At 43.4% G+C, this 20297-nt stretch overlaps 1 protein-coding gene across 2 annotated transcripts; it reads left to right on the forward strand.

Annotated features, from left to right (window-relative positions):
* The first annotated feature begins 10455 nt into the window (after positions 1-10455).
* CCDC190 (coiled-coil domain containing 190) lies at positions 10456-19944 on the forward strand. 2 transcript variants are annotated; one of them, XM_054981920.1, is made up of 4 exons: positions 10456-10656; positions 14341-14629; positions 16862-16976; positions 18831-19944. In XM_054981920.1, the coding sequence occupies exons 2-4, from the start codon at positions 14455-14457 to the stop codon at positions 19393-19395; spliced, it is 855 nt and encodes a 284-aa protein (XP_054837895.1). In that variant the 5' UTR covers positions 10456-10656; positions 14341-14454; the 3' UTR covers positions 19396-19944. The 2 variants fall into 2 exon arrangements, with proteins under 2 accessions (XP_054837895.1, XP_054837894.1); XM_054981919.1 differs by having other exon boundaries at positions 14435-14629.
* Positions 19945-20297: the final 353 nt, after the last annotated feature.

Consider the following 20297-nt stretch of genomic DNA (forward strand, 5'->3'; position numbering starts at 1 on the left):
CTTAAGGCGCTTCATGCCGCCCTCTTCCGGATCGCGACGGGGAAAATGCGAAATATCGCGTTTCCTCGCGCGAGTTTTGCGCATCATCGCGCAAAACTCGCGCGAGGAAACGCGATATTTCGCATTTTCCCCGTCGCGATCCGGAAGAGGGCGGCATGAAGCGCCTTAAGGTTAGTCATCTGGAATCGGCCCTGGTGAGCAAAACTGCCATGGCAGAGCATAAGGAGAGAGGTGGTCCCAGTTATCAAAGCCATGAAGGGGGATAGCCAAAACCTTGAATTGAGCCTGGTAACTATTAGGTAGCCAATGAAGCCCTCCTAACCTCTTCAGGCAGGCCATTCTATAAGGTGGGGGCCACAGCAGAGAAAAGGTAAATTTACCTGAGAGAGGAGGTGGGGTACTTAAACTCTGCAGAGGAGATGATCTTCAAGCAGGCCCTCCAAGAAACATACAAAAATCCTGCAAGAGTATGGGGTTTAGCTACATAATCTGCAGCGCCTTTGCTGGCTTTTTGGTCTCCATATTTTTAAAAGTGAAACTTCTGCAGGGTAGTAGACAAGCCTTGCCAAGACCATGTCTTCTGCAGAGCAACCAGTTCATTGCAGGCCTCTGAGCCTGGTGAAGCAGATGCTGCCAGGGAATGAACAACGGCAAATGTTCGGGCACCACAACACTCTGGAGAGCTGTGCACTTGTGTTCTGCATTTTCTGTTTTCTTGGCTTGCAGGGAACAAGATAGCCTTTCAGCATCATAGTCTCAAAATACTGGCTGACTCGCATCAAATTCTTCTACATGGCCCAAAACAGCCATTTTAGCTACAACAACAGAAAGAGAGGCATTGACGAAATTAAAACAACCCTTTCAGTCAAAAGCAGAGTCTGGCTTTTGAAAGGTGCTGTCACAAGTCCAGGGTGCCTCTAGCTGATGATCCCATCGTTTTTGCCAAAACCATATTGTGTTGTGAGAACTGTACAACAAAAATGTGATTAAGTAGAAACTATTTATTTACAAAAGCTATCTGAAAGATCCAGGGAAAAACTTACTATATAAACAAATTAGCAACACACACACACGCAAAAAAACACTGACTGGTTTCCCACTTGTCCTTTTTGAGCTTAGATATTCTCATGTCCTTTGGAAAACAGCTAACAGGCTCCAAGAAAGAGCAGCTGGATTTTTGCTGACTTGCACTACTGCAAAACTGCTGAAAAGGTGATACAAAGCACACACGACTAAAAATGCAGTAAGACATAATACATATCTTAAGTACTGCATCAATATAGTAGGGCTGGTAGCCCCACCCATGGTGGAGGCAGGGATCAAGTTTCTCACCGCCTCTCTGAGCAGCAACAGGAGAAAAATAAAATGAACAGTCATCAGCCAATGCTATGTTGTCGCTTCTGACAAAACCTAAAAATGACATCATGCCTCTGTAGAAATTAGCCAAAACTCTACAGCAAAGCCATAGAACTTTCAACAATCCCTGGAGATGACTGATGACACTTTCAGGCACCCTACCCCTCTGACAAATTTCCCAAAACTCTATGCTTTTACCATAGGGTTTCAGCCAGTTCCTAGAGGGGTGTGATGTCACTTCCTAGTTTCCCTGGAAGTGATGTCCCTCCATCGCTCAAAGGCAATCCCACATTCCCCTGGTTTCTTGGTGGCCAGGCCAGTGTCTTTCTGTTCCAAATGCCATTTTATGAAATCCTCAGCATTTTTATAAAAAACACTAAACGTGTGGTGGTATGAAAGTATACTATTGACTTAATTTAGGAGAAAATACTGGAAATGAACTGGCACAGTTAGGGTTTTTTAAAAAATATGTTTTGTAGCATTCGTGTATTTCCCCAAACCTGTCAACTGGAAGTTTTGATTCTGAGGCAGACACCAGACTCCATGTGAAATTACAAGGGAAAGATAATACCTGGAATTAATACAAACAAAATAAAGACATGTATTGCAGAGGGCAGAAAGATGCCTTGTGATGCTGGCAGAGACCCAGTTAACTAGAAACACCAACCTTACAGGAACACAGCATGCTGGCTCTTTAACCAGTGTTAGAGATGCTAAGCCTGTTACCTTAAAACACCCTGTTCTTTGGCTTGGCACCAGTAAGCAAAGGGCCCTCAGCCAGAGTCTCCTACGGAGTTCTGAGCCATGACAGTGGATGGCTGTTGACAGAGGTCTATTGTGTCAGCAAGGCTGTGTGTTGGTTCTCTGACTGCCCGTTCATCTGTAAAACTACGCATGGCCACTCAGACATGAATATATTTTCACTTGTGTCTGAGTAGGGGGGTGACTTGTAGACATGAAAAATAAAATGCTCTATAACATCTTTCATAATTCATTGTCTATTTCTTTCTGCTTGGATTTAAATTCCATACCTCTCCTGATGGCTTGAGTTCATGGCTGGGGTAAGACATGCTGACTTTCTAAACTATATCACGGCCCCATAGCACTACCCAAACCTGATAATTTTTAATAACTTTTTGTATTCAGAGACCCCTCATAACCTGGGATCCTAAACTGTAGTTCACTAAGTATGTACAAAGATCAAGGTCTGCTTGGGTTAGGCATAGGGATGTGGTGTCATTTTCTCACTGTAGGTAGGGGATTTCCCACCCCCAGCTCCTGTTGCCTGGCACTGCTCCAGTGGCTGGAAGAAGGGATTTTTTTTTAAATCACCATTGTCATGATGGCGTTACATCACTTCTGGGGAAAATTCAGAATTAATGTTGCGGCACTCTAGGAATTGCCAGAAACTCTATGGTTTTCTATGGAAACTATGACTTTTCCAAGAAGTGACGTAATGCCATTGCACCACTGGCACACCTCTGGGTCTTCACCCTCCCCAATTCCAACCAGTTGCCAGCCACCAGCTGGCAACCCTACTTGGGAAAGAATCACTTTAAAATAAAACCCCAGCTAAGCAATTGAATATGCAGAAAATAAGTATTTTAAGAAATTCAAATTAATCCTAATTTGCTTAATCCTGAGTCAACAAGGATTTGAAGGTACTCTCTCTCCCAGTTTGTTTCTGCAAGAAAGTTCTTCCCTTATTATATTTTGAAGACTAACTAGATACAACAAATTCACAAAGAAATCAAGATCTGAAGGAAGAGCATTAGATTATTTCCTTTATTGGACAAGATATTTCCCTTGTCAGTTAATTAACTGACTGATTCACCTTAGAGCAATCCAGTTATTAAAAAAAAATTAAAATTGACATTTGAGTTTTCAATTCTGAAAGAAATATCAATTATTTTGTGCTGAGAAATCCATTAGCACTCGCCAATTTTTGAACACAAGGCCTGAATTCAGTCAAACTCAAGACAACAATTTCCTATTTCTATTCCTAAAACATTGCAAATTAAAAGGAAGCATATCATATATGTAATTTGCAAATGGTCCCCATATGTGGATGCTTATATCCAAGAATTAGGACCCCTTACACAAGAATAAAATTTTTCAGCAAACCTCCCAAAAGTTGCAGAAAAATCTTCAACCCACAAAAAGATACATCCCTTGCCTCATCTGTTGGGAGCCAAGAGCGTACTTTACATCACCAACGGTGGTGACAGATCCTGGCAGCAGGCAAGGTGGACAGGAAACTGGCTGGCTACTGCAGCAGCAACATCAAAATAGTGGCCATTGGGTGGCCAGGAAAGGACAGTGCCACTGACCCCACTGCTGAGGTGCCAAAGCTGTGGGCAGGTGGCCAAGGCCAGGCTGGAGCTAGGCACGTGGGTGGGCGGCTGGGGGTGGCTGGAGCTGGGCACGTGGGTGGGCAGCTGGGGGTGGGGCAAAGGCCAGATCTGCAACTCTGCTGCTGAGGTGGCAAATTTGTGGGCAACCAGGGAGGAAAACAGGAGCCGCCGCTGTTGTGGAGACTGGCATACTGAGCAAGTGTCATGGCGCAAGCATAGGCTGGGAAGAGGCTGCACCAAGCCCAATTGCCTCCAAGCCTCAATGCTGCTGCACCCACCTCTCTCACAAGCCCAGCTGGTTAGTAACAGTGTGTGTGTGTGGGGGGGGGGGGAATAACAGGGAAGGCCAAGAAAAGCTTGAAGTGACTGTGGGTGGGGGGCAGGACAGAGAGCCCAGCACAGTTCCCTGGAATCCCTCCCCGTGATTTTCACACTCCTTACCCCGTTTTTATTTGTTTCTGCATCTTTCCCTCCTCCTTCCTCCAATGACCTCAGGGCAACACACACAGTTCTCCCCTCCTCTGTTTTATCCACATAACAATCCTGTAAGGCAGATTAAGATTGGTGACTCAAGGTCATTTGTATGTCATAACAGGCTACACAGATTCTGATGGCTACACATAAGTTTCCCCAGTGGGGCTAACAGCTGCTCTGAGGGGTGGTTTCAGCTCAAGAAAACAGCACTGGTGGTAAGGCTTAAGTCCCCTCTCTCTGGACTGGATCCAGACTAAATTTTCCAAAGGCTGAACTTTCCTGCCTCCCCCCTCCCACTGCAGCCCACACATCTCCAAGAAATGCTACTCCTGGGGGACAGGGAAGCCTGACCGTAGGAAGGACATGAAGGGGGTCTGCAGTGGGAAAGGGGAAATGGTGGAAATTGCCAATTTAGTTGGTATCCAACTTTCTGTGTGCAGTGGCTCCAATCTAAATTGGGTCCTCACGTGCCTAGGAATTAATTCTTGAGTATTGAACATAGCTCGTCAACAGGGTGTAGGATGGATCCATAAACAATGCATTGTATACTTAGGCCATTAAAGAAGATGTCCCTGAATATAAAACAACTCTCACTAAAATGTTATACACAAACGTTTTTATTACTGGGCATACCTGTAACTTACATGTGAATGTAAGGTGACCCCCTCTTTTGCTTGATAGCACACCTGGAAAAAAAGAGCACTATAGATATGAAAGTCAGTATGGTGTAACTATTAAGGTGTTAGACAAGAGGTATGGAGACTTGCCTTTTCTGTTCATGGCTCCAGTCTCTGGATTTCAGTATCCACAGGTTTGGCCATGTTGAGAATTAGATATATTGATATAAGGCTCCATACAAACCTACAATGGATGAAAAAACAGGGTGGTTGAGATTGAAGCAATCCAGATCTAATGGAACTGCCATGAGCTTCAGTACTTAAACAAACTTCCAACAGATAGACATGTATATTTCAGGATCCTGTCATCTATTTGGAGACTTTATTCACATATCCAAGTTCTGGCTTTCTTTTTTCTCCATTGGTCAGTAGAGAGTTCAAGCACTGAAATGCTCACCTTTTTGTTACTGCTGAAGTGCCTTGGACCCGTAAAGTATCATATCTGGAAGGCCTCCATAAGACTTTCCAAATCCATGGATTAGAGAAACTATTTTATCATCAATATCTCTAATTCTCACTGTGGCCAAATCTGTGGATACCTAAATCCAAACACTGGAGCCATGTGCAGACAAGATAGATCTTTCTACAAACATGAGAAAAGACCCAGGTTTGCAGAAAAATCTGAAACCTTTAAAACAAAAACCACTGGGGACAAAAACCACTGGGGAGTTACCCTGCTACACACACCAAAATCATAGAAGCAGCTCCTGCCCACCAGTCATATTAAGAAACAAGTGCCTTCTGTGGCCATTGATGGCAACAACAATAGAACTGCTAATTGAAGCCCTGATTTCTCCAGGCTGCACCCCCAAATCTCCAGGAATTTCCCAACCTAGAGCAGGCAATTCTTGGGGGGGGGGCGGGTAGAATACAGGGAAATTGAGGCGCTTCTTGCATGTTCCTTCCATGGAACTGGGCTCAGCCCAGAACAATTTCGCCAGACTTTTTCCAGGTAGAGGCTGTCTGGGGCAGAGGGAGGAGGGAACGCTAAAGGCAGGGTGGGGGCAGCTAAAAATTGATTGGTTGGTGAATGGGAAGGAGAGAAGGAAGCAGGATAAAGGGAGAGGTTATGGGGGCTTTCAAGGAAGGAACTGAGGAAATACTGGAGGAGGAGAAAATGAGACACCCCTGCGAGTCTTTCTTTCTTTCTTTCTTTCTTTCTTTCTTTCTTTCTTTCTTTCTTTCTTTCTTTCTTTCTTTCTTTCTTTCTTTCTTTCTTTCTTTCTTTCTTTCTTTCTTTGTCTACCTGTCACATGGCATAGGTCAATAAACATTCAAAAACAATACAATAGAGTATGGATTTCAGAAATCTGAATACAAGCAGAATCCGATATAGAAATGAAAAGCGATGCTGAAACAAAGCACAAACAATTTTCCATGACATATTAAACAACGCAGAAATACTCAGTAGGTACACAGGTTTACAGTCCACACTCCCTTTTTCAAGCCTCTCTCACTACCATTTCCTTATATTACAGCCCTCCTAACTGTATATGAAAGTCCTCCTGAATTACTCAGTTTTGTGTAGTTTGCAGAAGGCCAGGAGAGCGGGAGCTTTCCTAACTTCTTCAGGCAGACCGTTCCATAAGGTGGGGGATACAACAGAGAATACTCATGTCTGGGGAGTTGTTGATTTTGCCCGTTTGCAGAGTGGCACCAGTAAAAGGCCCTGGTCAAATGAACGAAGCTGCTGAGATGGAGTATAAGGAGAAGGGCAGGCCCATAGATATAAGGGACTGAGACCATGAAGGGTTCTGTATTTGATAGCCAATACCTTGAATTGAGCCTGGTAACTGATGGTAGCCAATGGAGTGGCTGCAGATTAATATGCATGTTCCATCTACTTCCAGATAATAACCTAGCTATAGTGTTCAGCACTAACTGGAGCCTCCAAGCTGATTTCGAAGGGAGACCTATGTGGACTCTATCGGAATAGTCTATCTTGATGTTACCATGGCATGGATCCAGGTGGCTGGATCATCTGTGTCAAGGAAGGGGACCAATCTTCTAGGTTAGCCTGAGATGATAAGCATTTTTGTAGCTGTATTTGCATTAACTTGTTCTTTAGCAGCAGTGTTGGATCCAGTATAGTCCTCTTTATTGAATCAGCAAAGGTCAACTGACCCCCATTGAAAGCAGGGAGCACAATGCCCTTCAAATGCTCTGCTTTCCCCACCAGCATCACTTCTGTCTCATCTGAGTTCGGTTTGAACTTGTTCACTTTCAGCCATTTGACCACAGCAGTCAGTAAGCAGCTCAAGACCTCTACTGCAGAACCAGGGGGTTCGGATAGAGAGACAGAGCTATGTGTCTTTCACATATTAATGATATCCAGTCCCAAAGCTATGAATGATTTCTCATAAAGGCTTTACATAGATGTATAACATGGGGGATAAGGTTGTGCCCTGTGGAACCCTGCAAGATACTTGCTACTAGTTTCCAATAGCAACCTTTGAGTCTGTTCCACGAGGAAAAATTTACACCAATCCAAGGCACATCTTCTTCTGCCTCCAAACAGCGCATGATCTACTATATCAAAGGCTGGGGATAGATCATGGATGAACAACAAAGAAGCATAGCCTTTGTCTACATTCAGGTGGAGGTCATCAGCTAAAGCCACTAGAGCCATCTCTGTCCCATAGTCTATCTTGAACACACACTGAAAAGGGTCCAGGGCACCAGTTATCCAAGAATATCTGGAGTTGGTCAGTCACTGTTCTCACAATCACTGAAGCTCAGAAAGGCAGTTTAGAGACTGTGAGTAGATGATAATTAGACACATCTAGGAATGGTGTGGGGTTTTTTGGCCAGGGTTTTTAAAAACCCTGAGAACCAGTTTGGTGTAGTGGTTAAGAGCACAGGACTCTAATCTGGAGAGCTGGGTTTGATTCCCCACTCCTCCACTTGAAGCCAGCTGGGTGACCTTGGGCTAGTCACGGGCGGCTCTCTGGAGCTCTCTCAGCCCCACCCACCTCACAGGGTGTTTTGTTGTGGGGATAATAATGACATACTTTGTAAACCACTCTGAGTGGGTGTTATGTTGTCCTGAAGGGCGGTATATAAATCAAATGTTATTGTTGTTAAAAATATTAAAATAAACAGGTTACAAATATATACAAAAGATACCAATATTTGTAAAATACATTATCAATCTAAGTCCCCTTGTCCTGCCTCCATAGACATCACCACCAACTGACGATATTGATACTATTCCTAATTATCTAATGGCTAGTTCCATTCTTTGTAGCATTCTTGACCATAAAAGGTCTATACTATAAATATCTAATTCTGATAAGCGGTTAATTTCACTAAAGTATTGATCTCCTTTATTTTCAACAACCTGACTTGTAGTCTAGGAGTATTTTTATTTGTTTGTTTCCATTGCCTGGCAAAAACCAGCCTGGCTGCTAAGGCAGCCATTTGCTGATCTCTAGATAAATCAGGTAAATAATTCAGCAGCAGTGCCTCTGGTTTATGGGGAGTCTGTTCTTCCAATCCTATTGATATAGAGTTTTTTTTTTAAAAAAGTAGCATGTGGATAACCATCTCTTTGAATGGCCAAGGAAAAGCGCATTGAGAGTGACTGATTTATGATAGACAGCAAGTGTCCCCCCCTTGTATACTCTCATGTTTTCTATTTATATTCCTACTACCGCTGAGGCAGCTGAGCGGAAGTATCTTAACCGGTAAAGAAAAAGCATTTGTTTGTTTTTTAAACAGATGACCCAGGAGAAATGGAGATGTTCCCAAGTCCTACTGTGCACTGTCTATGACAGGCCTAAGGTGCCTCCTGCAGGTCATTTTGCCGACCGGCAGCCGTTGATCTTTAAAGAATATATGAGAATATAGTGACACCTAGTGGTGACTAGATAACATTGTTTTCTCTCTACCTTTGTCTCATATTTGCCCCAGAGATAATAAAGACGAGCAATCAGATAGTAAGGACCAAGCTACATAAAATGTTGAAGACCCATGATTAAATCCCCCACAAAGTAACTTAGCTGCAAAATTATCTGTGGAATAAATATGGTTCGGGTTTGGAACGCTTGGGAAGGGAGGGTAGAAGTTTGCCCCATGCCATTTCCCTAATCAAAAGCAGCCCCCATAGATGTGTTAAGCCCTGGTTTTTAAGTAGATGATTTTGTCTGCCTCACTCCTGGCCTTGGGATATTGGGGCCTGTATTTGTGCATGGTAATTCATAGTGCTGGCTGATCCTGCCGCAGTCTGAGGGGGACGTGTGTCCCCTGACTCCTCTGCCCATCACATCATGGCAGTGTTGTCAATGCTGACAATGCACAGGTAAGTTTCCCAGCATGCTAACAGCAAAGCCTAAAAACTAGAAGCTGTTTCTTCCCTTGCCAGGGACTTTTCTCTAGAGGCACTATGGGGTTGGTCTAAAGCTCTGGAGGGAGCCAGGGAAATACACCCTGGGAACCAAGCAGTCCCTCGGATTCTAGTTGCTAGGTTTTGTAACACAGTAGCTATGTATGGACTCACACATTCATAACTTCCATTGGCTGGGTTGCAAGCTTAGAGTTCCTTGTAAACTATGTCCCAGTTGAAGTTTGCCGAGCAAACAAATTACAGTAAAGATACTGGTTCCCAAGGGTCCATTCAAATATTTTTCTTGGACTCGAATTGCAGAGGGAGTGTTGCAAAATATTATTTTGTTTTCCAGATAGAATTTGATCCTTCAGTTCAGATTGTATAGTCAATGTTGTTTCTTCATTCTTCCACACATTGGTATTGAGGGGGTCTATCCCAGATCAGTTGTTAGTAACAAGTCCTGTTTTGATGTAAGGTGTTAGGGAAGGGACTGTGGCTACAGAAGAACAAACAGGAGTCTAGTGGGAGGGTTTCGTTCATGAATGTTTATGTAATAATAAAATCTTGTTAGTCTTTAAGGTGCCATCAGATTCCAGTTTATTTCTGCTGCAACAGACTCATAACACAGCTATGTTTTTGAAACTGTTGCAGAAAGACAGCTATATGACGAAATAAGACTCTAGTGAGACCTTAAAGACTAACAAAATTTATTCTGGCATAAACTGACTTGTAAAAGTTTATGCTGAAATAAATTTTCTTGGTCTTTACGGTGTGACTGAACTCCTATTTAATTTTATGCAGCTGGTGTATTGTAAAGAGAAGCCTATGGGGAATCAAGCTTGAGCACAACTTGGGCAAAAACAATGCTTTGGGACAGGCACAGTGGTGCGGACAGTAACCCCTGCCATGAAGGATATCTGGTTTGACCTGTCCAAAAAGTGATTTTGAGGTGCAGAACCGAAAATTCGTTATTCATAAGTATATTGGCAAAGAAAGTATATAATTGACATAAGGGCATCAATATTCTATTAAAAAGCAAACACACTATCCTATCTGGGCAGGACTCTTTCCCCCCATCTTATCGGAAAAAGCTTTGCTTTCATCTCACACGTCTGTTTCCTATTTACAGAGCTCTTTGTTGTGGGGCTGTTCCCCTGAGCCAAATCACCGCCCTTCCCTAGCCTCCACCTTCCCGGCAAAAAACATGTAGTAGAACTGGTAACAGCCATAATGGGATTTGCATACAGGGTTGGAAATGTATCACCTTCCCCAGTCCTGCAAGCAGGTTGAGTGGCTGGAAGCTTTGCCTGCATAACTTCTTGGACAAATGGCAAGAAGGGTCAGCCTCAGGGTGGTCCTTGAACAGAATTAATCTTTTGAATGAATGGTGAGAATTTCCTTAACCAGCTTCAGGTTCACAGTCCTGGTAAGAAACAGCACCTTACATCACGGGAGGATTTCTGAGACTGTAAGTATTGCGAGTCACCCATATCCTTATCCGTGGCATGAACAATGCTGTCCTACCCTCACAGACTGCCTGGGTGTGGCCAGATGTGCAGGTTTCTGTATCCTTGCAATATGGACATTTTTGTCAGTTGAAGGTTGTCTTCAGTGGACTAAGAAAATTTGCCACAAATTTCTTGTTAACTGCAAAGGACACTTGTATTCTTTTGATCTGGTCAAGATGGGTAGCCATGTTAGTCTGTCTGTAGCAGCAGAAAAAAGCAAGAGTCCAGTAGTACCTATAAGACTAACAACATTTGTGGAAGGGTATGAGTTTTTGTGAATCACAGTTCACTTCTTCAGCTCACTTCTTCTATCTACCACAAATTTTGTTAGTCTTATAGGTGCTACTGGACTCTTGCTCTTTCCTTTGATCTGGTCACGGCTTATGGTGGAACCACTTTTCCCTTTAAACATTTTATCTCTTCTTTTGTATTCACAAGCAGAACAGTAAACAAGTATGTTTGTTCTTTCTCAGTGCTTGTGTATGGAGTTGGGAGTGGGAACTCTAAACAGTGTCAGTGAATACAGAGGAGGAATAGGAATAGTTAGTCTAGATTTGCTGTTTGATGTTAAGGGGGATGCTATTTAGTGTTTTGGGATAGCCCTGGAGCCCTTCAAAATTCATCAGTTTCCCCCAGTGAAATCAGTGAGTGGATGGTGGGATAAGCTTCCCTAAAAGAGAGCCTGCTCAACCACTACCAAACCTTTTTTGCAATGGGCCACTGCTCAATGATGGAGCACCTGTTTTTCATGCAGAAAGTCACAGGTTCAATTCCTGGCATCTCCAGATCAAAGGATCAGGTAGTAGCTGATGTGAAAGATTTCTGCCTGTGGAGCTGTTGCTAATCCGAGCAGACAGTATTGGCCTTGCTGGACCAAGGCTCTGATTCAGCTTGGTGTGTTCAGTGTTCAGCTACAGAGGAGTAGTTTGCACATCCTATGGTGCAACTCTTGGGATGCAGGGCAAGTACCCAGCCTTGCCCCAGAATCTTCTGCGTGTGGGGGATTCGGTGGCTGATAGGAAGAGGTGTCTTAAAAGTGGATATGAAAAAGTTCCCTCAAAGGAGGAAGCATGAAATTCACAATTCCACTAGAATCTTTCGTCATCCTACCCTCCCATGCCAAGTAACAATGTACCATTGATCATAAGCCCCTCTGTGTATATGTTTTAAACACAGAAATGCTGCCTAAGCCAAGCAGAAAAATGGAAGCCAGATCCCGGCTGGGAGGTGAAAAATTACTAGCAGGTAATCCCTGTGCTGGGCTCGAGACAGCTGCCCCTGTTGCTCTTTGGCTAAGGCAATTCCTCATTCCAGGGCCTCAGAGATTATTAACATGTTATATCCTCAATACCCACTCACTCCTCAGGTGGCACTTCAGGCAAAACGCCAAGGAATGAGAGAACCTCTTCTTGGTAACCAAGATGACCAAACTCAGAACCAGAAGCAGAGCACTGGGATTCATCCTGCTCCTTACAGGTTGCACTGCAGCGCAAGAAGTAAACCACACAGGGAAGTTAGCATTAGCACAATAGATTCAGCCATATAATAAAAGGGAGCACGGCAAAACAAAGATTTACTTTCTCATATTACACAACAGTGTATGAACTGTGGTTCAGGTAGCAGTCTTTCTCTTAGCAACCCCCATCCAAGGAAAACAGCAGAAGGGTTCTCTATTCAGAATCTGGCCAACCTAGGATTCTCCTTCAGGAGGGAACAGACCTATATTGAGTCAAAAGAGTAAGATCCCACTGAATTCAATAGAGGGTTTACTTCCAACAGCATAAACATGAACAGAATTGCAGCCAGAACTAAGCATGTATTTGTGAAAATGTGCACGTGCTTGGAACAATAGCAGACTCAGAAAGAGAAAAAATACATTTGTATAAGGATTTTGTGCCAACCCCAACCTTCCAAGAATCATGCTATAGTCCCAGTTCTGCTGTGACTGGCAGCTCCGATTGGCAGGGGGATTAGGTCTCGTGGGCATCAGCCAGGCTGAATCAGTGTTAATGACACGTGGAAAGAGAGGAAACTTTTCATACATAACACAAAAGAGAAAAACAGGGACGCCATCAAGCATACATTTGACAAGGAGTTGCACACCAGCCACGGCTTCTTGACTAGTATATCCTGGTGTTTATGGCACATGTGTTATTGTCACATGACAAGTTTAACTGAAATACTTAAACCATCTTCAGTGTACACCTAAATAATGTAATGTGATTGAACAGTTTTCAGGGCTAACCCTCAGGACTTGGCTTGGATCTGTCTGAGGAAGGCCCCGACAGGGTATGTGTAGCTTGCTTGAACCAGTTCTATGTCAAAAAATGTCTTGGATCCAGGCTCCATAACAATATTTTTTTAAATATAATTTTTATTTTATTGAAACAAAAAGGGGATACAGAAAGGAAGGGGGGAAAGGGGACAAGCAAAACAGATATGTAGCTGTGTGCTACAAGGATTATTAAGATACAGAATACAAAACAATAACTGAATTTTTATTAGCCATTGTTTGTTTGCTCGTTTACTTCATTTATAACCGTTCCTTCCCAATGGGTGCCCCAAACAGCTTATATTGTTCTTCTCCATGTTATCCTCCTAACAACAACCCTGTGAGGTAGGTTAGGCTGAGAGAGACTGATGGCTCAAGGTCACCCAGCAAGCTTCTATGGCAGAGTGGGGATTTGAACCTGGTTCTCTCATATACTAATCCAGCACTCTAACCACCCTGGCTTGAGGGAGGGTCTTTAGAATTTGTTAGGAAGTGCAGCAAGACTGTTTTTAATGGGATAGAAGCTGCAAGCATTTTCTTGGGAGGGAAGGGTGTTTAATGGGGGGTTTATTGTAATTTTAAAATTTCAAATTGTAAGCCAGCTTGATCCACAAGGGAAAAGATAGAAAGAGTATGGATGGATTCTTTTCTCCGCACTCTTACACTTGGGTGTCTGAGAGGTGGCAGAATATATGACCATGAGTGTGAAGTCCCTGGTTTAAATGGTGCTGTGTCCAGGAATTAGGGCTGCCAACTCCAGACTGGGAAATTCCAGGAGATTTGGTGGTGGAGCCTGTGAAGGCAGGTTTTGGGAATGGGAAGGGCCCAAGTGAGATGTAATGCCATACAGTCCACTCATGCCCCAAGATGCCATTTACTCCAGAGGACCTGACCTCTGTCATCTTGAGATCAGTTGTAATTCTGAGAGATCACCAGGCCCCACCTAGATGTTGGCAACCCTACCATGAATTCACAAGGTGGGCTTAGGTAAAACTCTCTTTCAAATTCCATGCCTGCAAAAATGGGGCTGGGAAATAATATCAACCTTTCTTACAAAAATATTGTAAGGAGGAGTATTTTACGTGAAGCTCTTCAGACACTCAAAAAGCCCCCCCCCCCAATGCAGGAGCATCAGCATCCAGAAAAAAGGATTGTGGGAGCTAAGAGATTCTCTTCCTATATATGCAAACAGCCATGTGAATACTATAATACCTTCTGGGGCTGAGTTCTGAATTTGAGTCCAGGAAAATCCCATCATTGGCTCAGATTAAGTTGTCAGGATTTAATCTATCCTTTTGATTTGGCAGAGTTCTAAAATGTACTGTTGTCAAGCACAGAAGACAGTATTCTGATTTTGCCATATTTTTTTCAGATTTCTCCAAGTGTGCCTGTCATCCTAACCTGGCTGGGAGGGACCTGGAAGGGGTAGTCTAGAGTGGACATTCACAGGGCAACCCTTTCTCTAGGCAAACATCAAGAGGACTTCATGGCCGAAAGCGAGGACTTCAGACACTGGGAAACAGAGAGGCGAGATGTCAAAAGAGCAGAGGTCCGGCTCAATCATGGGCTGCGGAGTCTGGAAGAAGCCCGGCTGTCCTACTTGAATTCGATAACTAAGGAAAAGAGGCGGCTGCAGCAGGAACTCCAGCGATTGCAGAAAAGTGAGGAGCTAGCAACTTCTGGTTTCATCCAACATAATGAAAAAGCTCCCTTAGTGCATTCAGAAATCAGTGATTCTTGTTTTGGGTCAACTAGCCTTGACATGGGTTCCTCTCTGGGTACAGAGATCCTTATCAAACAAGGGATGTCTGTGCATGGAAGCAAGCCTTCAATGTTTTATCAGTGTGAATGCAGGCTGTGCCTTCATAATTCACACTGCAGTTCTCGCTCGGGTCCCTCTGAAATAACTGGATGTGCCTTTTGGATGCAGACAATGGTATACATGCCCATGCTCACCGTTTACAACTAATTGCTTATGAATAGGAATAGATTCAAGCTATGTCCAATCAATACAGCAAACAGCAAAGAATCCAGATGATGTCCTTAAACTAGTAGAATTTCAGGCATAGCATTTTGTCACTAGAAAAGTGAAATCCACCATCACCACCCCCAACCAATGTGTGTGAATACTGGTTAGAATACAGTTGTATGGGTGTCATTGTCATGGGTGTATTTTAAATTTGTATGCAAATGGTAATCCGCCCTGAGCCTGCTGGTGTGGGGAGGGCGGAATATAAATCGAATAGATTAATTCATGGACCTCCTAGAGATGGAAGGGGTCTTATACATTGTCTAGTCCAGGGTTCCCCAACGTGGTGCCCATGAGTACGCTGGCACCCACCAATACTTCCCTTGGCACCTGCTGAGCTTTTCAAAAAGTGGGTAGGGCCAATGTAAGACACAGTTTGGTGTAGTGGTTAAGAGCGCGGGACTCTAATCTGGAGAGCCGGGTTTGATTCCCCACTCCTCCACTTGAAGCCAGCTGGATGACCTTGGGTCACTCACAGCTCTTTCAGAGCTCTCTCAGCCCCGCCTACCTCACAGGGTGATTGTTGTGGGGATAATGACATACTTCGTAAACCGCTCTGAGTGGGCATTAAGTTGTCCTGAAGGGTGGTATATAAATCAAATATTATTATTATCTCAGCTTGCTATCAACTGCTCTCGTTCAAATGAAAGGGTTTTCCACTGGAAGATCAGAATGACTGGTAAGCACCTGGGCTTTCTTTAGTCAGCGTGTGGTTCCATTCCCACTTCAGTTTTTCCTTATTCCCAGGAGCTGTGAGGAGGGAGATGTTCTGTTCAGCTCCACCTCCTGAGGCAGCTATTTTGAGGCAGCACTCATCACTCCTCAAAATTCCAGAAATGCCCACTGGCTCAAAAACGTTGGGAACCCTTGATCAATGAAGGGCTGTTTCCTCACAGAAATTATTGTCTCTGGAGCTCTTACTGTTGCTGTGAATCCAGAGCCATTCCCAGTGACAATGGAATGCCCACAAAATTAGCCCCCTGCAACCTGCTTCCCTCCCTTCAATGGAGGGCTTCTTTAAATAAAAAAAAGGAAATACTAGATTGCTACAACATAACAATATATTGCTGCAATCTACTAGTTCCCAGCTTTCATTTAATAAGTAAATCTCTAGCACTTTCTTCATGGAATTACAACAGGAAATGTGCACCCTGCAACTTTCCCCTAATAACTCCACACAGGAAAGGGCGGGGTAGCAGTAGCATGGGGCAAGGCAAGAAAAATAGCACTGATCATGGCTGGCCTTGTAAAATGTATACCTTCCCATCCAACATGGTATCCAAAGTTGCTTTTACTGCAAACTTTCCAAAAAAAGTTGTTTGGGAAAGACTGAAGCAAAGCAGGGGGACATATGTAAACAGGCTGATGAACAGAGGCCAATGTCAGGATGAATAGAGACCAAGCGCAAGGTGCTCTTTCTGGAAGACTACTGGGAGACAAAGCAGACAGTAAGTGGGAGATACATGAACAGTCTCCCAATTATTGCTTAAAGATCTGAAAAGCAGCCGCAGAAACTGTAATCCGAAGGGGAAGAATGGAAAAGTGAGGGGCTGCCTTCCTCATTCTCGTCCTGCTGTTTTTCTGCTCAAAAATCCAACTCCTCCTAGCTACTTCCCCAAACAAAAGAAAATCTTCACCCCTGCAGCCCAAAAAAGCCTCTCAAGGAGGGTGAATTATGAGTAGAAAACAGCAGAAAGAGTTCAAGCAGCCCTTCCCCAATTTCTGCTCCCCTGCTCTGTTTCAAAGCCTGTTGGGAGACCGTTCAGATAGCTTGTTGTGCCTTGTGCTTTGGTGCTTCTGAATTTCAACATTTTGTTTCATAGCATAAGAATTCCAATGACCATCATTCTCTTGTTCTTTCTAGGCCACTCCAAGCAGAAATTATTCCTGGGCACAGGAAGTATTGGCATAAACATGGCTCTCCCTCTATTATCTCATCAGACAAGGTGGGACAATATCTCCAGAGATGTAGCACGACGGTAAGAATGGGCACTGCAAGGGCTTCATTTTTGGACTTCTAGAAATGGGGTGGCTTCTAAGAATATTTATGGCCAAATCCCACTGGGCTTCACACCAGGTCTGTGGCCAGAAAGTTGGTGAAGGGCTAAAGCAACAGAATGATGGTATCTTGTAATTCACAACAGCAAGAAGCGAAAGGAAAAGAACCTGCTTAAAGTTACTAAATATATTAATAACTTCAATCAAATAAAAGGGATTTGTAAGTCATCCCAGGGCCTTTGCATCAGTTAGCCAGAACACTAGAAAACAGGTTTGTTTACTTCTTTCTTCATCTGGTGCCACTCTTGATGTGCCAGACTTGGGTGAAATGAAGCTGGCGGATACAGAGGGATTTTTCATCTGTAGCCCCTAATCCCTGGAATTCTATACCCCTAGAGGGCCATCAGTTCCCTTAATGTTGACATCCTGAAAGCCTTTTTGTAGGGACTGAATTCCCAACAGGTTGGTTTTAAGGTTGCTTTTTGATGTGGCTTTTAATTACCTCCTTTTATTGCTGCTGAGTATATTTAATAGGCAGGATATTAATACACCTGAGTTTTCTGGTGGGTTTTTAAATTTTTGCAGACTTATATAAAGTAAAATACATGTTGTATTAAAGGACAAAATGTAAAAATTTTAAGTATTGTAAGCTGCCATGAATAGCTGGGCTTGATAATAATTAAAATAGGGGGCAGAACTCTGAAATATTTCTAACAAGGTTGTGTTCTCGTACAAATTACCCCTCCTAAGAGGGGGAAAGTTTGATCTTGCATAAAGAATAAAAAGACATCCAAAGTGCAAAATCTTGATCCAGATGTCTACATTTAGATGCCTTTTGTCTCAAAATTTAGATTCATTTTGTTCAGAATTTAGCCAACTTTGCACATTGGAAGTTCTTTTTAATAGAAAAAAAGTGTTTGCAATGGCAAAATTTGCACATTGGAAGTTCTTTTTAATAGAAAAAAAGTGTTTGCAATGGCAAAACTTTAGTGGTAAGAGTCCAATTTTGTTAACTACTATCCCAATTTTCATCATTTGACATTGGAGAGCTTGTCCCACACAACTTTGTTTTTACTCCCATCACAAGAGACCTAAAAAATCCACAAAATGACAAGGCTACAACATAGGTGGCAGTAACTCTAGGCTTTCCACGAGTCTCAGTAAGAAAGGCAGACTGTAAGTAATGTAAACAAACAATTGTCCATTCAGCTGGGAGCAGCTACCAGTGTGGAGAGACAAATAAGTGATTTTATTAGTCCCCCTGTTGTCATTGTTGCACTTGGAACTATGGTGCATATTCCTGCAATGCTGTCCTGACCCTGACATAGAAGTCTCAGGTCAAGGAGCAGGCTGCTTGGGGAAGACAGGGAGCTATTCATTCTACCAACTCATGGCCTTTTCCACTGGAACTACTCCATAGTGTGAAAACACCATGAGTGCAGGGTCACTATAAACATTAGTTCCTTCACGAGTTTGCTACAGAGCCAACCCAGGCTCATACAGACACTCTGGGGAATGGCTTGCATTAAAAAAGGAGAGCCCAAATGGGCTTGGAAAGCTGCTGCTGAGGGAGGATAAGCTCCAGCCTTTCTCCCAAGTGTATATCCCTGCGCAAAAACAGTGTGAGGGGAAAAAGTGTTCCTGTTTCTGTGGCCACACTTGCACACAATTACCTCCACGTGCAGAGTGAACCTTAGTCTCTGCCCAGAGACTGCACTACCTATTCAGTAGATGGCACTGGCAGCTGAACTCAGTTCACTAAACTCTGTGATATGAGAAAATGAAGCATCATTTCTGCTTAGGCCAAGGGCTGCATAACTTTCTTTCTCTTTTAGAACCATGAGGAAAACTTTACCCAAGCCGACAAACCCATCTTCCTCACATTCACATAGTAGCAATGTCCCAGGCTGTGAAGATGAAAAAGGGCATTTGCCACCACTGAAGACCAAAGACCAAATTGCTGTTGTTGACAGTGAAGTGAATGCTCTTAAAAACACCATCGCCAAGCAGCTGAGCATCTCAGCAGAATCTATGGAAGGAGAAGAGCCCGATAGCGGACAGGAACAAGGGAAAGGTCTCACAACTAAAGAGGTTACAGATGCTGGAGTCAAGGGCCCCACAATCAAGCTTGTGAATCCCCCATGGAAGCGAAGACCTTCTCTCGCTCATGAGAGATTGATTCTAGATCCAGATGCCTATGGCGCAGATGGGCGCCTCAGGACCATGTATTCCAGACCTGATTTCCTCAAGTCCTATGCTGATGCTCGGAAATTCCGTTACATCCGGCACAAGAACATTCCGGCATGGGAAAAAGAACTCAGCCTAGAGGAGATATTTGGACACAAAATCCGTACTAACCAGTCCCCTCAAACACAGGCCGTGATGAATCCAAAGCCCTAAACGGTGGGGCATTTGTCCTACTCAAGGAATAGCAAGTCTTATGAGGAAAAAAATGGCACTCCTATAAATCACAAAATGTAGACTTGTCAGCCTAAAACAGGCTGCACAGCTTGTGCCTCAAAAAATCTATCAGCTATATTTCAGGCTAGCTAGGCAGGTGGTTTATCAAGCCCCTAGTGGGCAGCATTTAATTTGGATCACAAATTGTGCTTAAAAACTAGGCGCAGATGCAACACTTCCCAGAAACTGGAGGCAGCTGGATACCTCACTTGCTTTTTAAAGTTTTCCCCAAGTAGTGTGTTACCCTAGCATCATCTGACACTTGAAATCTTTTTAAATGATCAAATAAGACTTCCCTCCCTCCTTCCACTGTCTCCTCAGGTGGTTTATCTCCATTTTGAGGCTGGACTGGAGATGATCAGGATAGGGAAAATTTCTCATTAATGGCACATCAAGCTTATTACAGCCAGAGGAATTTTACTTTTTCCAAAGTTGGACTTAGTATAGCACGACATTTGAATTATGTCCATTTGGTATCAACAGCCACACTGGAAAGCATCAGTAACTAGAGAGAGAACAGGTGAGCCCAAACATTTTGATTATATGCCATTAACAATTGCCTTTTCGTTTTGACATAGCTAGAACCACACAATAGGCTGGATCTTAGAGAATAGTTCTCGTAAGTGGTTCGCTTAACATGGTTTTGAAAGCAAGAGGCTTCTCCCCTCCCTCCCAATGCAGTCCATTTGAAAGAACAGTCTGCTAATTTGGGAAGAAGTCTAGAAAGTTCTGGCTAAGGGCAAAAGGTCAGAACAACGACCAAGAACAGACCACCTCACTCCTTCTGAGAGGAGGTGGAAGTTATCTTGAAGTCAAGGTTCAATTAACTTCACCTATAAGAT

Source organism: Eublepharis macularius, chromosome 5 (assembly GCF_028583425.1).
Source record: "Eublepharis macularius isolate TG4126 chromosome 5, MPM_Emac_v1.0, whole genome shotgun sequence".
Lineage (NCBI taxonomy): Eukaryota > Metazoa > Chordata > Lepidosauria > Squamata > Eublepharidae > Eublepharis > Eublepharis macularius.